At 44.5% G+C, this 21,190-nt stretch overlaps 1 protein-coding gene across 5 annotated transcripts in view; it reads left to right on the top strand.

The window, feature by feature from the left end:
• Positions 1-330: 330 nt before the first annotated feature.
• Positions 331-21,190, top strand: part of LOC117903278 (homeobox protein cut) — a 90,203-nt gene continuing 69,343 nt past the window's right edge. For all 5 annotated transcript variants that reach the window (XM_034815182.1, XM_034815183.1, XM_034815180.1 and 2 more), the window contains exon 1: positions 331-1,046. In XM_034815182.1, coding sequence (XP_034671073.1) covers positions 924-1,046 — 123 coding nt within the window. In that variant the 5' untranslated portion in view covers positions 331-923. The remainder of the gene's footprint in view (positions 1,047-21,190) is intronic.

The raw sequence follows: 21,190 nt of genomic DNA, 5'->3' as shown, positions 1-21,190 counted from the left end.
CCCCGCCCGAAAACAACATCAACCAATTGGAAACCCCCAAAAAAGATACGAAAATCGGTTATTTTTTTCAAGTGATTTTTCTGTTTTCTGTTCAATTAAAAATCAGAAGAATGTGCGCGTGTATTAGTGTCGAGTGGCAACAACAACAACAACAGCAGCAGCAGCAGCAGCAGCAAGAGCAACAGCAACAACCTGAAACATGTGCAAAATAATCAACAACAGCAACACGATCCACAACAACCACAGCAACACCTGCAACACGATCCACAACAACAACAGCTGCGTTTGGGCCCAGGATCAGCAGCAGCAGCAGCAACAACAAACAACAACCAACACAACAGCCATGGCCTAAACTCAATAATCAACAACAAATATCCAATCATCGATCAACAATCAACAATCTTCCCCCCTAACACATTCACTCACTCACTCTGTCACACTCTCTTGCAACAAAAAGCTCTTCCTCTCACAACAAATTGCTTTGCATTTTCTTTGGAAATTGTTGGAAAATAATCAAAATCAACAACAACAACAACAGTTATTGAGCAACATAAATAAGAGAGGAAAAATCAAAAAATAAAAGGCTTTGGGTTTTTTCAAATGTATTTTATGAATTTTTTTGGGCACGTAAAAAGTAATTGCAACAATACACCAACCAAAAACAACAACAAATCAGGTGTCAAATGTGATGTGTGACTAAAACTTAATCAAACTAACTTACTAACAAACAAACGAGGAACAAACAAAAAACAAAACTGAAGAAACTAAAGTGTAAAAAGTGGGAAAACAATTTGCGGCATTTAAATGCCAGGCCTTAGCCACAGATTTATTGGCATTACCAACACCAAAAACAACAACTGCAACACTTGCAACAACAACAACAACAACAATTGACAGTCGAATCTTTGGAGGAAAGCCCACGAATGCAGCCAACATTGCCACAAGCCGCTGGGACAGCCGATATGGATCTGACGGCTGTTCAATCAATCAACGATTGGTTTTTCAAAAAGGAGCAAATTTATTTATTGGCACAATTTTGGCAACAGGTAAGAGGAAAACACCAAACAAATCCCCACCATTGAAAAGTGCCTTCCATGCAGAAAAAGTGTCGTCGTAGGGCTATCTTTTAATGCGAGGTTTATCCAGCTGATATTTAGCTCATTTTGTAGTTGTGGCACCCACCAGAAAAAGTTCTTAATGAATTCTTATGATTTGGGTGGATTTTTGTTACATCAGCAAAAAGTTAACTGCGGTTTAGTGATATCCAAAGTGTCAACAAGTTCTCCTAAGTGTAATTAAACCCCCCCAAAAAAGACTTATTAATGAAATCCGAAGAATGTTTCTGAATATTATGTTCTCTGTTTACGTATATTGTTTTCCTTTTGTTTTGGTTCTTCTTTTGGGATTTTATTTTGGGTGAAAAATATGTCGCTAAATTTGATTTTTTTGTAATTTACAAAAAAAGTATCTCCTAGCGAAAGCTGCGACCTCATGCAAGAGATGCCATGGAAATGAAATTTCACCCATCAACAAATTATTGGAATTATATTTAGGGCGTTCATCTATCCATGAAATTATTTAAAAGAAAAAAAACTGCTGCAAGATGCAAAATGTGTGGCGAGGTTCTCCCACAACCGGGCCTGCAGAGTGTGGGAGCCAGCGGGGGAGACGGGTGGCCTTAAGTTAACTTTTTTCACTAATTGAGTTTGCGTGTCTGTGGCAAATGTATGTTTTATTGTTGCTAGCATTTGTTGCCTGCCTCTAATTTGTGTTGTAAATGTATTTATTTGTTGTTCCCTCGATTATTGATTTCTGTGTAAAAATGAAATGCAAAATGCAACAAGCAAATAATTTAGTGAACAATTTATTGCATGAATAACTTCCTTTATGTTTGCTTGTTTTGCTTTTGGAGCAGACAAGATCGTCAGGCAGACAGACGGATACCCTCTAGGGAGGGAATTTGGATGGGGGGTGGCGGAGGATGCCCAGACGATGTTGAAAAATTCATTGGCTTCATGCCAGAGTCTGAACAAATAAGGCGGCAAAAGAAGTGGCCTGTCCTGCCCCGCCCCTTCAGGACCAGACATATGAATATTTCCCTTAGATATACGAATATAGAATGAATGTGCCTTAGAAACACGAATGAATATTCTCTGGGTGCTGTGGCAAGTTAATTAGGTTTTGAGGGGCACTTTTTAATTGGAAGAGAGAACTCCATCTCCACTCGATTGATCCTCCAAAAAAGAGTGAATAGTGAGGGATTTCCCGTGAAAAAATAAAATCTTGTGGGGGGTTTTGCCGTCGGCAAATGCAAATATTTGTGCACACGATGAGTGGCATGTTGCAAATAAAAAGCCGAAACCCAGTTCTCAGAACTCGTTAGCCAGAACTCCCCTTCTCCAGCCATTCAATCTCCGCTTCTCTAACGATCTTTTGATGATCGATTGCCGCTCTATGAATCAATATTTGAGGCCAAAACAAAATTATAACTCGATCCCCACATCCCGCCATACAATAACAAAGAAAAAAGGTAATTTGCCATACCAAAAATAGAAGTTTTATTAAGTAAATTAAAGACAAAAAAAGAAACAGAAAAGCATACATGCTCCCCTCCAGTCGGCAGCTGTCCAAAGACATTCTTTTCCCCTTTTTTTTTTATTTCTTTCTCTCTGTCGTGTGTGTTTGTGTGTGTGTGTGTGTGTGGTATTTTTGTGGACATTTATTTATTTACATTTTGTCTGCAAAATTGACACAAATCGAAATCGAAAAAATGTGCTCGCATTGGCATTTAATATTTTTCGGATTTCGAATGTGGGGCAGCCCCAAATAAAAAAAGAAGAACAGAAATTAATTTCCGTAATGCAATCTATAAACTTGACCCAAAGACCCGAAATACAAAAAGACAGAACGAGGGAGCGATGGAGCGATGGAGGGTTCTACAATTACCAAATAATACAACAAAAAAAATGAAGAAAAAAACAGAATTGCAGACTGAAAATTTGTCATTGATTTGTGCTGTGATCTGCAAACTGGAAAACGCGGGGAAACACAGAAAAACTAATTGCCAAATGCAAACGAAACAGAAACCGAAACCGTATACAAAAAAAAAAAAAACAAAATATACAAAAAATTATATATGATGATAGAAATTCAAGTTTTTTGGGTTCCGTTTTAATCAAATCAAAAACCGGTTCAGGGTTTAGCCACCACCACATCCGAGACACACACACACCATTTATGCCCGAGAGATACAGATGCAAACAGGAGGCGCCGCATTGATGATAGTTTATAAAAAGTTTTTAATTTTCAAAGATGGCCGATGTGCAGGCAGGATGGCATTTGCATATGCCGAAAAAATCGAATCGAAATGAGCATCAGCCATGGGCCAACCCTTGGGATGTCCACGCGGGCTTAAGCCGTTAGATACACACGGTTACAGATACACAGATACACCGTGGATACGTAGATACAGATACAGATCGCTGCGTGTGTCGTGTATAATTTTTAGCGTTTTAAGTGCAATTTACCCCCGTGCTCGTGCTGTGAGAGAGCAAGCTAATGAGTCAGAGAACCCCCGAGAAAGAATCATTCAACCACCCCGTCCAACCCGTCCGCGCGTCCAGCCCGGTCCGACCGGCCACCCACCCACACACACAGAAAAGATACAAGATACAAGCAGAAAAAATATAAATTTGTGAGTTCTGTTCAATCGTTCGATCGCTGGAAAGATATGTTAATATAATTAAATTAATTTGTCAGCGCGGAAATTAAAACACAACGAAATAAAAGACCGAAACAGAAACAGAAACAGAAACAGAAATATCCCCCACACACCAACGCACACAGATGCATGGCCACAAATTGTATCTATGAGATGCGACAAGCGATACGAATACGAAATGAAAATCGAACAATTAAAAGCTTGTGGTGGGTGTAGTCTGAACCACGAACCCCGAACCCCGAACCCCGGCCTCGATCTGAACCACGCCACAAATAATTCCAAATAAAAAATCGTTTGAAAATTATTATTAAAAATTGAGTTCATGAACTGTGGCTCGCCATAGATGTACATATCTATGCCTGTATCTGTATCTGTATCTGTATCTGTGTGTGCGTTGATCAATTTTTATATGATGATCATTTGATGTTCTTTCTCTTTCCGGTTTATGGCATTAATTATGAATTTGTTGATGAAGCTAATTGAAGCTCTCTCTCATTCCCTCTCTCTCGATGTGCGGCAAGTGAAGAAGTGTCCTCACTGGAACTCTGCATTCCGAATGCATTCCAGCCATCAAAACTCTGACCCCAAAAACTGTTGTAAGCGCTTAGGCCAGTAATTAGTTAATTTGGCATCAAATTAGTGCCATTCGGAGTGCATCCATCTATGAAATGAGGTCTCAAGTAACTCTGATTTCAATCATTGAAATGGTCCACAAATTTTCCTCCCATTTCATCTACATATAGAATAATGAGTATTCAGAATGGTTTTTGTTCAATTTTGATTAGTTTATTTTGGAATAGAGTCGTGTATCACAAAAACTATGCACAAAATCAATGAATCTCCTGAACTAACTCAGCCCATAACCATCAAATAGTCTTTAAACTTCGTGACCATTCGATCCATGCAAATATTAATAAATCAAAAAGGTTTCCGCTCATTGAAAAACCTCAAGGAACTCAGCTTTAAACTTTTTGGTACTCTGGAAACTTTTCTCACACTCAATCCGCACAGTAACGAGCACATTCTGACAGATTTGGATGAGAAGCTCAAGTCTTCTGGCCATCAAATCAACCTAAAAAGCTTCACACATGCCAATGGCTGTGGATTGGGTGGCGGTGGGATGGCAGCAGGGGAGATGGGGAGACATGACACTAATTGAGCATAAATATCATAAATGCTAAATGCGCGGTGTATTGCGTGGTGTGCATCAATTGTCATTGCATCATTAATTCCGCATCTAGAGGAACCACCGTTCGTTCATCTTGCGTTCCAATGTTCCACAAAAGCAACACACATGTACACGTATCTCTGGATGGGGATGCCAAAACCCAAAAGGAGAGGAAGCGAAGAAAAGATTCGACGGCTTTTGTGTACAACTTAATAACAACTAATTGTCTTTTTATATGCATATACTCGTACGCGAGTACACAGAGCACACAGACGCGAGATATAGGAGCTCTCTAAACCGAAAAGATCGAGCCAGAAAGAGCAAAAGGAGGGGTACGGGGACGGGGCTGGGAAAGGGAAGAAGGATGGGATGGATGGTTGGGATGGATGGCAAACCTGTCTTGAAAATCTCTTTTGTTTTTTGTGTTTGGCTGCTGCTGCTGCTGCCGCTGCCGCTGCTGTCTTTCATCTTTCAGTTGTCAGTAATTTGTGCAGCTCAATATATCAGTCGATATCTTATGAGTTTTTAATTTCAGGTTTCTCGTACTCCGTCGATCTATGTGTCTCTCTTCAGCTGTCTCTGTCTCTGTCTCTGTTTCTGTAGCTGTCTCTGCCTCCAGTCAGTCTCTCCATCAATTTGATTTCCTACACCGAGGCACAGAGAGTTTTTCTTTTGCTTGAAAAGGACAAATCGTTAAGAGAACCTGATGTTGGAGGATATTGAATAAAATATCATTTTGTGCACGCCCCTTTTTCGAGAACTTGACTCTGAAATGTCGGAGATGGGAGATGGGAGATGGGGCATGCGGCATGGGGCATGATGATGATGAGTTTTGAAGTTGCTGTTTCGTTTGGGGTTCCTTCCTTGCAGTATTGGCAACATTTTGTGGTGTGATCGATACGGTTGAATGCAAAAAAAACGAAAAGAGACAGAAACAAAAAGCGAGTGCCTCTGCCTGCCTGCGCCTGCCTGCATCTCGGCATTCTCAGAGATCTCTGTAGATCTCCTTCAAAGTTTCGTTTGTTTGAGTAATGACCAAACGCCTGGGGAGTGCACATTAAAAAGGAATCATCATTATTGGCAGATACATGCCAGCCGGGGGGAAGGAGCAACGGGGCAGCGGGGCAAGGATTTTATTGGCAACATCCATTAAGAGATCTCTCTCCCAGTCTTTCTCTGCTGTAATTTGTGGAATTTTGTGATTTTGCTGCCTTGCTGCTTTGGTGTTTCAAATGTTTTTACAATTTTTTATTGATGCTTTGATTAGGCTGTTGGTTTTTGCAAGCAGAAACAACACACACACACACACGCCCCCACACGTTAGACCGTGCCCCCTGCCCACTGCCTCCCCCCCGTGTTGCAGTTCTGTCACCGTCTATGGGTCTGCCTCTTGCTCTCCTTTTCCGTTTTTTTTTTCTTTCGTTTTGTTTGTATTTTTTTATTATTTTTGGCACGACATGAAAATTAGTTTAGAATTTAATTCGCTTTGACTTTTGAGTGCTTGTTACCATTTGCAATCATTCCTGGCCCACTGCCACGCCCCTTTTTTTGTGAGTCGTTTTGTTGTTGCTTAATTTGATTTTATTGAAATACTATTTGATGTGGGGCATAACTTTTGCTGTTGGTTTTTGGCTGCTTACACGCGTCGATTTTTCCACACTAAAATCAACATTCAACGTTCGCGTCTCTCGGTGTTCCCTTTTTATTTGTTTAAGGAAAATATCCAACAGATACAGAACGGATATCTACGGAAATCATACGCCAGAGATTTCGCTGAGTGTGCAATTGTTGGTTTTCCACCAAATTGCATGCCTTTTGGGGTCTTTGTGGGGGGAAATGTTAATATTATGATCAGTTCTTGTTGTTCACACAAACTCTAAGAGATTCACACAATGTTTTTCGAGACAATTAAGGGCGGAACTTGAGAAAGGAGAATTGCCTGAAAGTTCCACAAAATTCAAAGCGATTCAATGGACATTTTCTTAGGATCCGCAGAGGTTTTCCTCGGATGCGCATGTCCCACAACTGGACCTATAATAATCCCCTCTAGAAGGAGAAACTCGTTTGCATGTGCCTGGGTAATCCTTTGCTTTATCGTTCGATTAATTTACGGCGTGTCATCCCATTCATCCGATGATTCCGTTCTGCTGTCTTCAAGAGAACTCTGCGCTTCTTTTCCCTGCCTGACCCTCCGAAAGGGGAGATGTTTGACCCTTTCGAATTGGTGGTTGCACCAACCACACACACAGATCGTGTCATGCCGGAAGGGTTGCCTGCGGCCGGGGGTTGGGATTGGCATTCACATTGGTTTCGGGACCATCTCTCCGTCGAGGTCCTGTTTCCCAGTTCCTGCCTATAATTTATCAGTTGGCATGCAAATGAGTTTGATTTTGATTTATTCAATGAGCTGAAGCACAATTCCCAATTTTTGATATGAAAAAAATAGAAATAAAAAAAAAACGAATCAAACGAAAATTATTTGAATCGTTGTACGCGCGACCCTTTTTTTGTGGACAGCTGGGATTAAATTCTCGATTTTTTAGGCCCTTTTTTGCGTTGCATTTTCTAGTTTTCATGCCGCTGCCGCTGCCGACTGCTGCCCCGATGCATGCCACAAAGGCAAATCAACGCTGCGCCTCATTGCAAGGCAACAGACGTCAAAAAAAGGAGAGAAAAAAGCCAACACACAAAAAAAATATATATCTGCGAGAGAGATCCACGCGGCGGCTATGTGTCTGTGTGTGTGTGTGTGTGTGTGTGTGCGGCTGTGTGTGTGCCCCGTCTGCCCCACTCAATCATAAAGCATTGGCAGGCGTAAATCAAATCAAGTAGCAACGGTTGCAGTTGCACACACAGAGTGGAGTCGGGAGTCGGGAGTCGGTAGTCGGGCCGATGCTTGCTGCATGTTGCACGCACCAGGCAGAGGCGAACGCAGAGGCAGGCGGCAGCGGCAGACAATGATTAAGTAGGCAAAATACACACACAAACACACACTCTCTTGCCCCCGTCTTGCCGTTCACCCGTTTCTCCAGTTGCCTCCTCCATTCTTCCCTTAACCGTTTCCCGATTCCCTTGGTTGTTTTTTTTATGTTTTTAATTATTACCGTACGGTGCCTGACAAAAGTCTGCGGCCCTAAACAGTGACAAACAATGCGCACATGTGGCTACCAGTCGCAGTCCCCTACTCTTTGTTGTATCTGCATATATAAAGCATAAGCACATATAACCCATTGATCTGAAGATCTATGAGGCATCCATCTGTGTGGAGTTGCCATTCGTTTAGGGGATATTTAAACAGCAAATCATGCTATTGATCTTCTAAGCATCTACTTAGATTCTAGATCTTTATTTGTTGATATTTATTTCTATTTTTTTCTATTTTTTGCTTCAATCCTATGACTTCTTCTCGACTTGTGTTTTGTCCATCATCTTCTTCGCATATCGTTTGCATCTTTCCATTGAAATGCAACTTCAACGATTGATAGAAAAATGAAGAAAAGAAGCAGAACTCAAGAACTGCCATAGAACGTACTCCAGAGCCAGAGTTTTCGTTGTTCTCAAGAGTTCGATTCTCTGCTGCTCAGAGATCTGATGGATTGATATGGGATATGGGTTTTATGATGAACGAACGACCGAACAAACGCCTACATATAAATGGGAAAAATTCTCATCACGCGGGGAGAGCCCGCTCCTCTCCTCTCCTGGCTACTGTGTCGAAGCTTTCGATTGCAGTCCCAGTTCAAACTTTGCTTCTCTGTCGCTGCCTCTGTCTATGTGCTACCACCAATTCGTAGGTTTCTCTGCTGACGATGCTTTTTCAAGTTCCATCTTCGGTTCCAGCTTCTGTTGTTCCCCAAATAATGCTTAAACATATGAATTATTATATAGATCAGCTGCAAATGTACACCACATGAGTGTAGTGGCGGTGGAGGAGGATGACAGATCCCACAGATACTTGAAAATGTTCGCTGTTGTTCGGATCTTGTCTTCTGTCTTCTGTTTTACTAAATACTCTGGCTGTTTAGTGGCATAGTGATGGGGCGGTGGCGGTGGCGGAGGCAGGGGCAGGCCATCAGCCGTCGACCGACCGTCTCTTTCGAGCGATCAATGTGATCAATCGTGCTTCAATTTTTCTTCTTTTGAAAATGAGATTTCATTTCGGTTTCGTGCTGCTTCTGCTGCTGCTGCTGCTGCTGTTTCTGTTTTTGTCAGCGGAAATCTTTTGTTGCCTCTCAAGTGGCATGGACTCCGCCGCTTGTGTGTTGTGTGTTCGTTGTGTTGTATTATTAGCTATAGTTCAATGTTTTTTTATATTTTTTGTGTGTGTTCTTTCATTGCTTCGTACGAGAGTGCGGGTGTCGGACTGGGACGGGACGGGACGGGATGGAGGTCTCCAACAAGTGGCAGTTGAACGGTTGCTAAGTAGCTCGGATAATGCCACAGCGTAATGCCCACACACCCCCGCCTTCAAATAATTGAGTGTCAATTATACACAGAAGTCGGAGAGTGGGGAGCAGGAGGCTGTGGCGGAGGCGGAGTCGGAGGCGCAGGCGGAGAGTCCCCCCTCCTCGCCTCTCTTGAGATGAGTTTTTCGATGTCAGCTGTTGAAAATATTAGGGAAAATTATGGGTGTAAATATTATGCATTTCAATGGGATGCCTGTTGGGGGAGGACGGGACTGTCTCTTAATGTATTTCCTCCGCTCCGCTCTTTGGCGGAAAAACATCTTCACTTATTAATTTATGGCCTCTGGGAAAATGTGTGTGTGTGGAAATCTTGAGTATTTTTCAAATATTTTCCACTCTGGTCAACCGCAATAAAGGGGGTGTCGAAAAATTGGAAACTCTACACGGTTCAAAGACTCTACAGCTTTTTACCCACTCTCTCCAGTCTCTATGGAAAGTCTACAAACTCTCCAATGTGAAGGAGACAGCTCCAAATGGGTAGCCAGTGATCTGAATGGTATTTGCTTTTGATTTTATGCATTTCCCAGTAACGCTAAAAAGTCTACAAACTCTCCAAAGTGGCGGAGACTCCTCCATGTGGCAAAAAGATGATCTCAGAGTAGTCTGCATTTGATTTTATGCATTCGCAGTAACTCTACAAAGTCTCCACAAAACTCTCCACAGCCAAAAAATACAACAACAAAAAATGTGTCTGTTGGCCACAGACATGCCGCATGCACATATAGATATGCATAAAATCAAATTGCACTTGTTGGCAGCCATCGTCGGTCGTTGGTTGTCGGTCGCCGTCATCTCCGTCTCCGTCCCCGTCTCTGTCCCCGTCTCTGTGTTCGTCTCCGTGTCGTCTCTGTGTGTCGTGGGGCAGGGCACCCTCTCTGGGGAACATTGGTGGAAGAGGCTAATAAAAAGATACAATTTTCGCTGCTGCCATATCGAACGACATAAAAACTGATCGACAACGACAAATATAACTCGGTGAGGCGGTGCGGCGGTTGGGTTTTGGGGCGGCATCGCCAGCGAAAAGCAACAAAAACGAGGAAGAATATAATGTCCACAACAAGCGAATGAATGGTATGACTCTGGTCTGGTCTCATGGTCTGGTCTCTGGTCTCTGGTGTTGTTGTAAATTTTAATGATCTGTCATTTCGATTTATTTTATTTTCAACCGAAAAACCCCGAAAGAGACAGCAACAGAGATACAAAAGAAGCGACTCTGATCACACAGAGTCCGATCGCAGAGCGCACGTCAGCTGCATATTAAATTAAAAGGTATTATATTGTACTAAATATATATGTACATATGTATGCCCGCTACCTCCACCTCAGCCACCAGAGGGTAGGGCTGGGGGCGACACATGCGACACATGACGAAGTGATCTGCTCCGGGGTCTGTTGTTCGATAAAAATATCCACAACACATCGATAGAATTTGAATTTTTCAGTTTCAGTTTCGGTTTCAGTTCTGTTTTCAGAACCGAACCGAAAACCCCTCCTCTAGCCATTTGGCATAGTTTTTTTCCTCTCTTTTTGCCCTCCCCCCTTTCGGGGCTCCCATTGTTGGGGAACTAATTCTTCGCCTGTGTGTTTTCTGATTTGATTCGATGGGAACTAGAGCGCATTGCATGCCTTTGTTCTGCCCTCCTCCCACACCCCACCCCACACCGCCTTTTGCCGTTTCCCACTGTCCCCGCCACATTATAATTTTTTTTTATTTTGATATTTTTCCGTTTAATTTATTTGTTTTTTTGATTTCACAATATTTCGATCGACCAAAGCTAATAAATTTTAAAAGCCAAAAGCAAAAAAAAAAAACAAGTTAAATAAAAAAATAAAAACGATAATTTTCGAGGCTTTCAGAAGAAATGAAAATTTATTGAAAATCCGAAAAATCACAGGCACAAAAGACAAAGGAAAGCAAAGTTTTTGTCATAAAATTTTATAACTTTTGCGCTAAAGAACACACAGATACAAATGCAGATATCTATAGATACAATAAGTATCTATAGCTGCGGCATGTGTGAGAGATTTCTTTAGCGCGTTGAGTAGGATATCAGTTGTGAAAATTTATTGTGATTGCCAATACTCTGCTTGCCGCTTGCCGCTTGCTGCCTGCTGCCTGCTGCTGCCTTTGCTTTTTCGTGTGGTGTGGGCGTGGGCCCATTGTTTGGGATTAGTGAGTGCCACACTGCCACTGTTAATTTGTTAAAATTTATTTCAAATATATCCACTATTGTTTCTCTGGACCTTGTTGTCTGTCTTCGCTTTGTGTGGCATGCTGAGGGGGGGCAAGAACGGGGGTATTTATGGCTGATAGTTTTGCTCATTTTGGCCATCGCTATCTGGGCCCCATAAATATTTAAGAGCTCATAAAACGTACCACCCCACCATTCTCATAATTGGCAAGCACTGATAAGCCCTCCAACCCCAGTTTCCCTTCCCCTTTCCATAATTATGATATAATGTTGCTCTTTTTTTTTTTGGTGAAAGTTTAGTCCCTTGCTTTCCAGCTTAATTGCCAAACGATTTTTGGATGTGGCATGTGTGTGTGTGTGTGAGTGAGTGCCTCAATGAGGGTTGCACGGACTCTGCCGAAATGTGTGTGTAAATTTCTATTGAATTCTGATGTTTGGGTTTCTGCTGTTCTAGGGGGTTTTCAGATAGATCTCTTAACCGTTTATGAAGTCATAATTTTGTGTCATATCATCATCATGCCAGAGATCGGTGGCACGATGATAAGCCCCCGGTACACTAGTGCCAGGACCTCTCCGCTCAAGTGTTTAATTTGTGTGTGTTTCAACGGAATCTTTGGCTTCGATGTGTCATTAACCCTCCACTCAAAGAGGCATTCGGAGAGACAGGAAGGCAGTGCCAGTGCTGTGTGTGTGTGTGGCATTAACTGCTTTTTGGTGGCAGTGCCCCAAAAACTATGCCAAAAACTTTCAAGGACAACCATGCATCCACAGGGGGAGGGCGGCGTGCGGAGTGCGGAGGGTGTTGCGTTTGCGGCATTTCCTAGACGCACACACATGCTGCACGTTTCTCTGTCTTTTTGTCTGTCTCTTTCATTTGGTGGCGCCACCGCAAAACGTGCGTAATTAAAAGTGTTTCAGTGTGGGGCGACTGTGTGTGCCCCCACCCACCCGTTTACCGTTCCAAACTCCACTCTTGCTCTCTGTTTGGGAGAGCTTTAACTGTTGCTTGGGTTTAAAGTTGTCTCAAAACGGAGGCATAGGCCTCCGTCTCCTCCACACAACACTCTGCCAGCACCCTAGACACAGGACTCTCTCCTGCTGCTGCTCCCGCTCCTGCTGCTGCTGCTGCTGCTCCCTCTGTTGTGGCATATTTGAAGCTCAAGGACGTGGCGGCTCCTAAGCTTAAGACACAAGCAGCAACAACAGCAAAAAACCAGCCACACAAACACTAATACAAAAGCCAGCAGAAAGTGCCTCCCCCTCAACGTTTTGCCTGTTTTTTTGCTACTAATTTTTGCTAGAGAGGGTCGGGTGGGTGGACGAGGGAGACCTTAATTTACTTCTTGGGTGGAAGGACGGGGCCAAGCGCCTTACACTAGGCTACAGCTATTTCGACTCTTCCGACTTTTTTTTGCTTGCCTGCTTGCCTGCTTTTCCTTTAAATTTAATTTCTTTTGCTAGTTTTTCAGCCAGCCAGCCAGCCAGCTGTCGGCTTTTGCTTAGAATTTTCGTTATTGTTTTGTTGTCTGAGGTTAGTTTTCACTGCCGCCATCGTCGTCGTCGTTGGCGTCGTCATCATCGTCGTCGTCGTCGTTGGCGTCGTCGTTGTCGTCGTTTTCGTTGGCGTTGCCTCTTGGCACATTTTCCCTGCCAGCCAGCCTGCTGCCTTTGCTGTCTGTCTGTCCGTCTGTATGTCTGTGTGTTTGTGCGCCTTTTACTGTTGGCTTTAATTAGAACATTTCACTCTTTTCGCCTGCCAGCCACTGGGGGTGGCAACAGTTGGGCGGCTTTAAGTTTTTAGAGACAGGCCGAAAAACACTCACCCGACTCTCGCCTCCCCCGCCCGACTTCCCAACTCAACTCTGTCTTTAAAGCAGCAGCAAAAGTCAGAGCCACGTAAAGTAACCCTTTTTTCAATGGCATTCTGGGGTTAATGCATGGAATGCCACAAGGGGCATGGCATGCGGGTGGTCAACTGGGTGGGGAAGGTACTTAATTCCTTTGCTTTCAAATCAAATTTCAGCATAAAATATTCATCGATAATTAATATTTTTCTTATTTTCATTTCATTGCAGGTATGTGACAAAAAAACGAGAACTTATCGATAACCGATCGATCGATAAACGATATTTTATCGATCATTCTTTTCGGCTGCTGTACAAAATATTTTATTTTTTAAAAGTGAGTCAAAGAATTAATTTTATGATTTGTTTATCGATCACATTTCGATAAATAATCGGTTTGTTTTTTTTACGAATTCATATGGAATTTTGGAGTGTTATTAATTGTGTGTGTGTGTTGGGGTGTGTGTGTGTGTGTGGCACTTAACGCGCACATCTGTTGGACATAACACACTTCCCCTTGCCACACATGCCCCAGCCAGCAGCCAGCAGCCCCCACGTACGCGAGGGCGCATCTCATTGAATTCGTTGCACCGTGGCCCGTCCTCCCGTCCTCTCAAACACACAATATGATGTGATATGATATGATATATGGCAAAAGTCAGCAGCAGCAGTCACACACCTTTTCGGGGACACGGACCCCAACACCAAAAAAAAAAGACAAAAACCGAACAAACTCCTGGGAGGAAACTGAAACTCCGAAAATAGAGACAGATCCCCGAAGCGGAGTTTCTCGATGCTCGCTGCTCGCTGCTCGATGCAGTTCGCTCCCTTAATTAGGGTAATTCCATATTTCATTGTGGAAGAAACATAAGTCCACATTCTGATTTATATGCACGCCCGCGCATTTACACTTTGTTTTTTCTTCGCTGTTGTTGGATCTTCGATCCACAGCAGAATAAATCTCTTGTATGCAAATCTTCAGACCAAAAACTGAAGGGAGAAATCAAATTAAAGGCAAAAGGCATCGTCGTTGCATGCCCCTCAATTTTTAATTTGAATTTCCGTTCGGCATAAAAACAGGGCACAGGAAGAACAGTGAGGAAGAGAGATGGAACACAGGGACTGCTGCGCCTAATAAATCTATAAAGTGGCAAACGCAAGTACACGCATTATTACTTTGATTTTTTATGATGGAAGAGGCACACACACAGGAAACAGACCCAGAGATCCCACACACCACACACCACACCACACCGCCGGGGGCAGAGACAGAGACAGCAGCCCCGAGGCAGTGTAGGAGAACAATAAAAAAAAAAACAGAAAATAGTAGATCTCTGGCTTCTGTGTGTTTCGACTTTTGTTTCATTTGCTGATTGCCTTTGATTTTTCGGTGTGCTGTGTAGCTTCCAGTCTCAGCTTCGCCGTCAGCTTCAGCTTCAGTCTCTGGCTCAGCTTTGCTTTCAATTTATTTTGGACCCCGCGACTTCCGTTTGTTCTACATTGACATGCCAAAGTCGGCTCGTAGTCGGTCGTCATCGCTCGAGTCGTCAAATCGAATTCAATTAAGTGTCTTTCCGCCGCCAACGTCCGGCGCGGCGGCGCGGCGGCGCTCATCTCCAGAGACTCGCTCAGCGGATCGCTCAGCGGAGACCAAAAACTGATTTACCAGTTAAACGCAACACTTTTTCTGGCTGAGGCAATTGATCATACTAATGATTATTATCTGGCTGTAGGAAACCCAAACCCAAGCCCAAATCCAAAGCCCAGCATCCGAGTCTCTCTCTCCCTCTCTCTATGTCTGATAATTGAAGTCAACTTTAGGCTGGAGCTTAGGCTGAAGCTCATTGTAAGATTGTTTAACTACCGGATGTTTTAAGCAGCGTCGATTGCCATATGTGTGGTTGTGGATTTTCTTTGATTTTGATATATGAATGTACAGTTCATTCCCCATACAAAACTCAAGGTTCAATCGCATCAAATGTGATGTGTAATAGAAGTTTATTCACTGGAGATTTCCATGAGCCAATAAAGTCGTTAAGCCGTTTCCCTTCTTCGATTGATTCGCTCCCAAAATATATTCCCATAAATGAAAGGATACATGCAGCCGCCTCCCCAGTGACCTCAGTTTAGTTGGTGGTTTTGTGGTTTAAAGTCAAGCTTTTTGTTTGGCCATAGCCACTCCAGTAATCGAGTTACGTGAGGAGGACAAACACACAGACTCATCATCAGAAATAGCGACTGGCAAAGTGAGGGCCAATTTATTGCCCATGTACAGCGCTCACAGCCACACACTCAGCAGCTCCGCGTGTCCCTCCTCCTCCTATGTAGTAGTGCCATCATATATACAAATATCTATAGCTACAATCTACAATCCATGCATACATATGTATGTACATGTCCCTCCTGCCCGTTGCCTCCTTCTTCCTTCGATGCTTGTATATAGAAAATGGCAAAAATCCTGCGCGCGCTCTCGAAAAGAAATAAATTCCCTTATATTTTTCTTCCTTCTATTTTTTTTTCTTATGTGCCGCGATTGCTTCTTCTTCGTTTCACCATCTTTTTTTCTTTGCTTTTGCTTTTTTTTCTATATATATTTTCCTCCCGATTTTCATTTCTGCTAACGCGCGCAATCAAGAACAGGAGCTGCACACACACACACACACAAACACACACACACACAGAGAGGGAGAAGGAGAGAAAGAAAGAGAGAGAGAGTCGAGTCGAGTCGAACTCCTAGAACCTCCACCCGTCCATCCCCCTGCCCAAAAGCCCCCACAACAATCCCTCCCATTCCCCATTTATTTTTCTTGTCTTTTCTTTCGCTTCGAGTTTCCCCATTTGCTTCTTTTTCTTCTATTTTTTTTGCTTTTTGTTGCCCTGTTCTTCCCACACATATCGGGAAATATCCTTGAATCGGAATGCACACGGGCTCCTCCCCCACAGAACCCACCCACCATTTCTGCTGGCAATCATCCCTACCGTACAAAAATCTATACACGTCAGAAAAGAAAGAAAGAAAACGAAACCCGAAAGTGAAGATGAAATGAAATAAAGCAGCAGCTGGAATGAGTGTTAGAGGAGGACACTCTGCCGGGGCTTGAAGGGGGGGTAGGTAGGGCTGGGAGGTTGGGGTACAAAAAAAAATATAGGGAGCGCATAAAAATTGGCAGCAGTTTGGGGGGCCAGCAGTGGCAGTGGCAGAAGCAGAAGCAGTCGTTGTCGTTGGGTTCTCGGGGCAGACAGCATCGCAGACAAGTAAACTTTTTTTATGCCCCAAACCCCCGTTCTGCCAAACACACACACACAGTCCCTCCATTACACACACACATACACACACACAGCCATAGACAGAGAGACAGTCAGCGGAGGAGAAGCTCTAAAGCTGCCATCGTCTCGACCAAAACGACAAATGTGAAAGGACATTGTCGTCGTCGTCGTAGTCGTAGTCGTACTCGTCGTCGTCATCATCATCGTTGTAGTCCTCGGCTTTGGAGTCCCTGTCCTCAGGATCCTGCTGCTACTTCTCCTCCTTCTGCTTCTCCTTCACCGCCTCGTCCTGCTGCCTGCTGCTTCCTTTCCATCTCGTTATTACGACGAGGACGAGGACGACGCCTGCAATGACTCGCAGAGCTTGGGTGTCTCTGTGTGTCTCTGTGTTTGTGTCAATGTCCATGTCCGTTCGATGCTCTGAGTGCGTCGACACTGGCTCCCCCTCGAACCCCCAACCATCATAGCACCACCCCACCCAGAGAAGACCTTGCGGCAAGACCCTCCTCTCCCGTACAACGCCCCTGCTTTTTGTATTGGCAGGACTTATGGGGGATCTAAAGGGGATTTGTATTTGTCTGTGTGAAAGGATTCGCTGCTGCATCCAGCAATCGGAAACCAATCGGATTCGGATTCGGAATCGGATTCGGTAATCGGAAGACACTTGAGCAAGGGCTCAAGGGTTTCCTTCGAGTTGCTTAATAGAGCCTTGGAATAGGTTTCATTAGGGATGCACTTTACCAATCGAAATCGGTTATCGGCAGATAGCCACAAGGGAAACACCCAGGATAATCCTCCATCAGAATCTGTAGTCCCTCTTTGGCATCTGGCGGACAGTCAGTCATATGTGGATTCCGTAAGCGCACAGAACTAGGGTTTTTGCTTTCCTTTGCTTCTGCTGCCACAACCATCGAGAGACTACAACAACAATATGTGCCCACAATATACTACACACATCTACGGCACGATATATAAGTAACCATAAACCAAAAGGACGACGAGGACTCCACAACGAGGAGCAACCGAACGACGTGGCTCCCTTTCATTTCATTTTATTTCTCTTTTTTTTTGTTGTAGTCCCCGAATGTCCTTGTGTGTGTGCGAGTGTGTCCGACCCGTCCCGACCCTACCATACACGCTCCCCATTTTCGTACGTTTCGTTTCGTTTCGATTCGTTCTGCTCGGTATTTATCGACCAATGATATTGGAAATATGTCAGGGAGATGCGCACAAGGAGCCGGCATTTGCTGCGCTTCGGACCAGCACAGCGGCAACGGGCAGAGAACGGGGGAGACCCCCTACACCATGGCTTGCTGGAGTAGTGATTGGGGATTGGGGATTGGGGGTGGGTTGGGTCCATCCATCGGTCCGTGTGCATCGATTTGGGCACATCCCTACTGCCGTTTTTTGGGGCTACTTTTTTTTTTGCTGCTTCTGCATGTGTGTGTGTGTGTCTCAGCGAGGGATGCTTACCCCCACACACACACACACACACACGTGTCGCATCGCTGTCGAACGCCCCTTTTGCGACGCTGACAGAAGCAGCAGCAGCAGCAGAAGCAGCGCCAGGCGCCTGCCTGACTGCCTGTCGTTTACCGTACATTTTCGCTGTGTGCCATTTTGATTGGAAAATCGCTACGCAATTGGAAATTTTTGCTATTGGCTGTGCGTTCGATACACACACACACACGCACGCACGCATATAGCGTACACACACACACACCCATAGAAGCAGCGCTGCCGCTGCCGCTGCCGCTCTGTCGCTGTCGCTGCCCTGGGGTTGGCGCTTTTATGGAAAATCAATCAGCAGCAAAAAACAAAACAAAAATACAGCTGTAGCATGAAAAAAAAACCACTCAAGTGCGCGCTCTCTCGCTCTGCCTCTCTCTCTCTCTCTCTCTCCCTTTCGCTCTGGCTGCAAGTTTTCGTCCAAGAAACTGCAACAAAAATTATTTATTTGCGTTTGTTTTTTTTTTGGTTTCTTTCGTTTTTGTTGCCAGAGAGCGAGAGCAAGAGCGCGCGCGAAAGCACTCGAAATAAAGCTCAATACGAAACGAGGCATTGAGTGGAAAGTGTGAGAGAGCATGAGTGAAAGAGAGAGAGAGCGCCTGCTCGAGAGAGAGAGAGAGTGAGAGAGAGGTCGTTCGTTGCAGCTGATAAGACACACACAAACACATCTGCGGAGTGGTTCAATGTGTGTTCGATAACCCAGAGCCAAATGAATGAAAGAGCAGAAGCAGCAGCAGCAGCAGTGGTGTAAGCAGTGGGAGAGGGAGAGACGGAGAGAGGCAGGGTCGTGTCGTGTCTGCCGGCTAGATGGAGAGGGTGGAGGCAGCAGGGCGGAGCGTATCGAAGGGAGAGGCCGGCACACGCTGACTGCTGTTCCTGCTGCTGCTGCTGCTGCTGCTGCTGCAGGTTTCGACACTGCATTGAGCTCGAGTCCGTTTTTTGGTAGAGATGTCGGCACTCGCATTCGCACTCTCTCTCTTACGTTGACTCTTTCTCTCTCTGGCTCTTGCTCGCATGTGTGCCTGTGTCTGTCTGTGTGTGTGTGTGTGTGTGCGGACATCGACTGCGTCGCCGTCATCATGAACATCATATATAGATAGATTTTTAACAAACCTGATTGGATGTTATTGACTGGCGCACACACACACGGCCACCCGGTCGATGATTCGTGCGCCCTGCCTGACTGGTTTCCACACACACTCACACACACTCTCGCACACACATGGCACGTATACACACGTCTGCAGCTATGTGTGTGGTCTATTGACAGGCAGCGGCGACGTCGGCGGCGGCTGGTGCGAGTGTGTGCCTCGTATGTGGAGGGGCCAATGGACAAGGCTCTTGCCTCCCACTGGCCCGCGTCCCGTCTCCCGTCTCCCACCACCAACCATAGCCACATACTGTATGTATTTTATGTACACACAAAATGTACAATTCATGTACGGACAAGTGGTGCTGCAGAGCACCGATCTCTGTGATTCACTTGGCTCTTCGATCCGTATCTGATTCATGCCACAAGCCACTCACAGATAAGCACTGCAGGCAGTGATTCATTTCAGCAAAGAATTTGTATTGGCTCGTATCATTGAATATCTCATATTTTATGGCCAGATCTGTGTGTACTGCTCGGAGTTTGCCTTTGGGGGCTATATATCAGGGAGTTGCTTCAGATCTTAGCTTTAAATTTAAATTTCTTGAATCAAGTGTATCCGAAAAACGTCTTTAACATTCAGAAGTTTTTTTACCTTAATATTTACTGAAGACTGAAGAGTTCCTTGAGGTCTTCGATGCTTCTGGCAGCACTATCTCTTTGTAATTGGGAATTATCTCTGTTATAAATATCCCCGTCCCCAGTTTCATATTGCAAAACTGTTCAGAACTTTAAATCTTCATTTAACTGAGTTTCTTGAGGTTTTCTTTTATAATATCTCTGATTAAGATGCCAGTTTTTGTTACTTTATAGCCTCATATAAAAGAGTTCGTTGAGGTTTATCCTTGAAAAGTTGCCATCAACAGACAAATCGATTGTTTACAATCCATTTTAAATACTTAAAGAATTCCGTTCCCTAGTTTTCGGGGCCAAAGCCACTTTGCCGAGCTGCAAACCCAACCCAAAGCGGCACCGACATGCACATAGTCCATAGTCGCATCAGCTCATCTCGGCCAGGAGCTGAGTTACTTGAGGTCAACTTGTGCTGGAAGCTTCCCCCACTGCCTCGCCCCTCTGCTCCGCCCTTTGTATGTACACGCTGGGTGTGTGTGTGGTGGAAAAACCAATCAGAAGTGGGGCCCGAAAGGCGTTGCCAATATTATTGAAAGCAATCCATATAAAGCGCACAGCTGTAAATACAGTTACAGGCACTCTATATCTCGCTCTCTGTGTGTGTGTGTGTGTGTGTGTATTTCTGTCTCTGTGTGTGCGTGCATGGATATCTTTGTGTGGCTGTGTGTGTGTGTGTTTATGTGCGAAAGGTTAACAGCTTTTCGTGCTCGTTTGGCGCTGGCAGCGCTGCTCGTTGCCTTTTTTTCCATTCTTTCTTATGCTCCCTACACACACACATACACACAGAAACACAGAAACACACACACACACACACACTCACACTCACGAAGATACATGGATACTTGGGGCTGGCTCTCGTGCTCGTCGCTCGGGGTTTTCGTCCAATCGAATTCAATTGACGCACAAATTTTTATGTACGGGCGCAAAGGAACAAAAAAAAATACCCAAACCAAATGGAAAAAGTAAGGGAAAAGCAGAGAGGAAAATCCTGCAGCGACTCCAGCCTCACTCTCAACCCTCTGCGGGCGCCCAATCACCCAAAAACCCACCACCCCCTGCCCACCCGGCCAACAGTAGAAACCCCGCCATAAAAACCGAACCCAAAAACCGAAACCAATCCAATTTGGTATTGCCCCCCCGTATGGGTTCTTTTTTTTTTGTTAACTTATTTTCCCCCACCAATATCGCCTCTCTCTTTCGCGCTTCCTCTCTGGTGCTCGCTCTCTCTCTCTCTCTCTCT

The sequence above is a fragment of the Drosophila subobscura genome, chromosome A (assembly GCF_008121235.1).
Source record: "Drosophila subobscura isolate 14011-0131.10 chromosome A, UCBerk_Dsub_1.0, whole genome shotgun sequence".
Lineage (NCBI taxonomy): Eukaryota > Metazoa > Arthropoda > Insecta > Diptera > Drosophilidae > Drosophila > Drosophila subobscura.
This window is presented reverse-complemented; position numbering and strand designations above follow the sequence as displayed.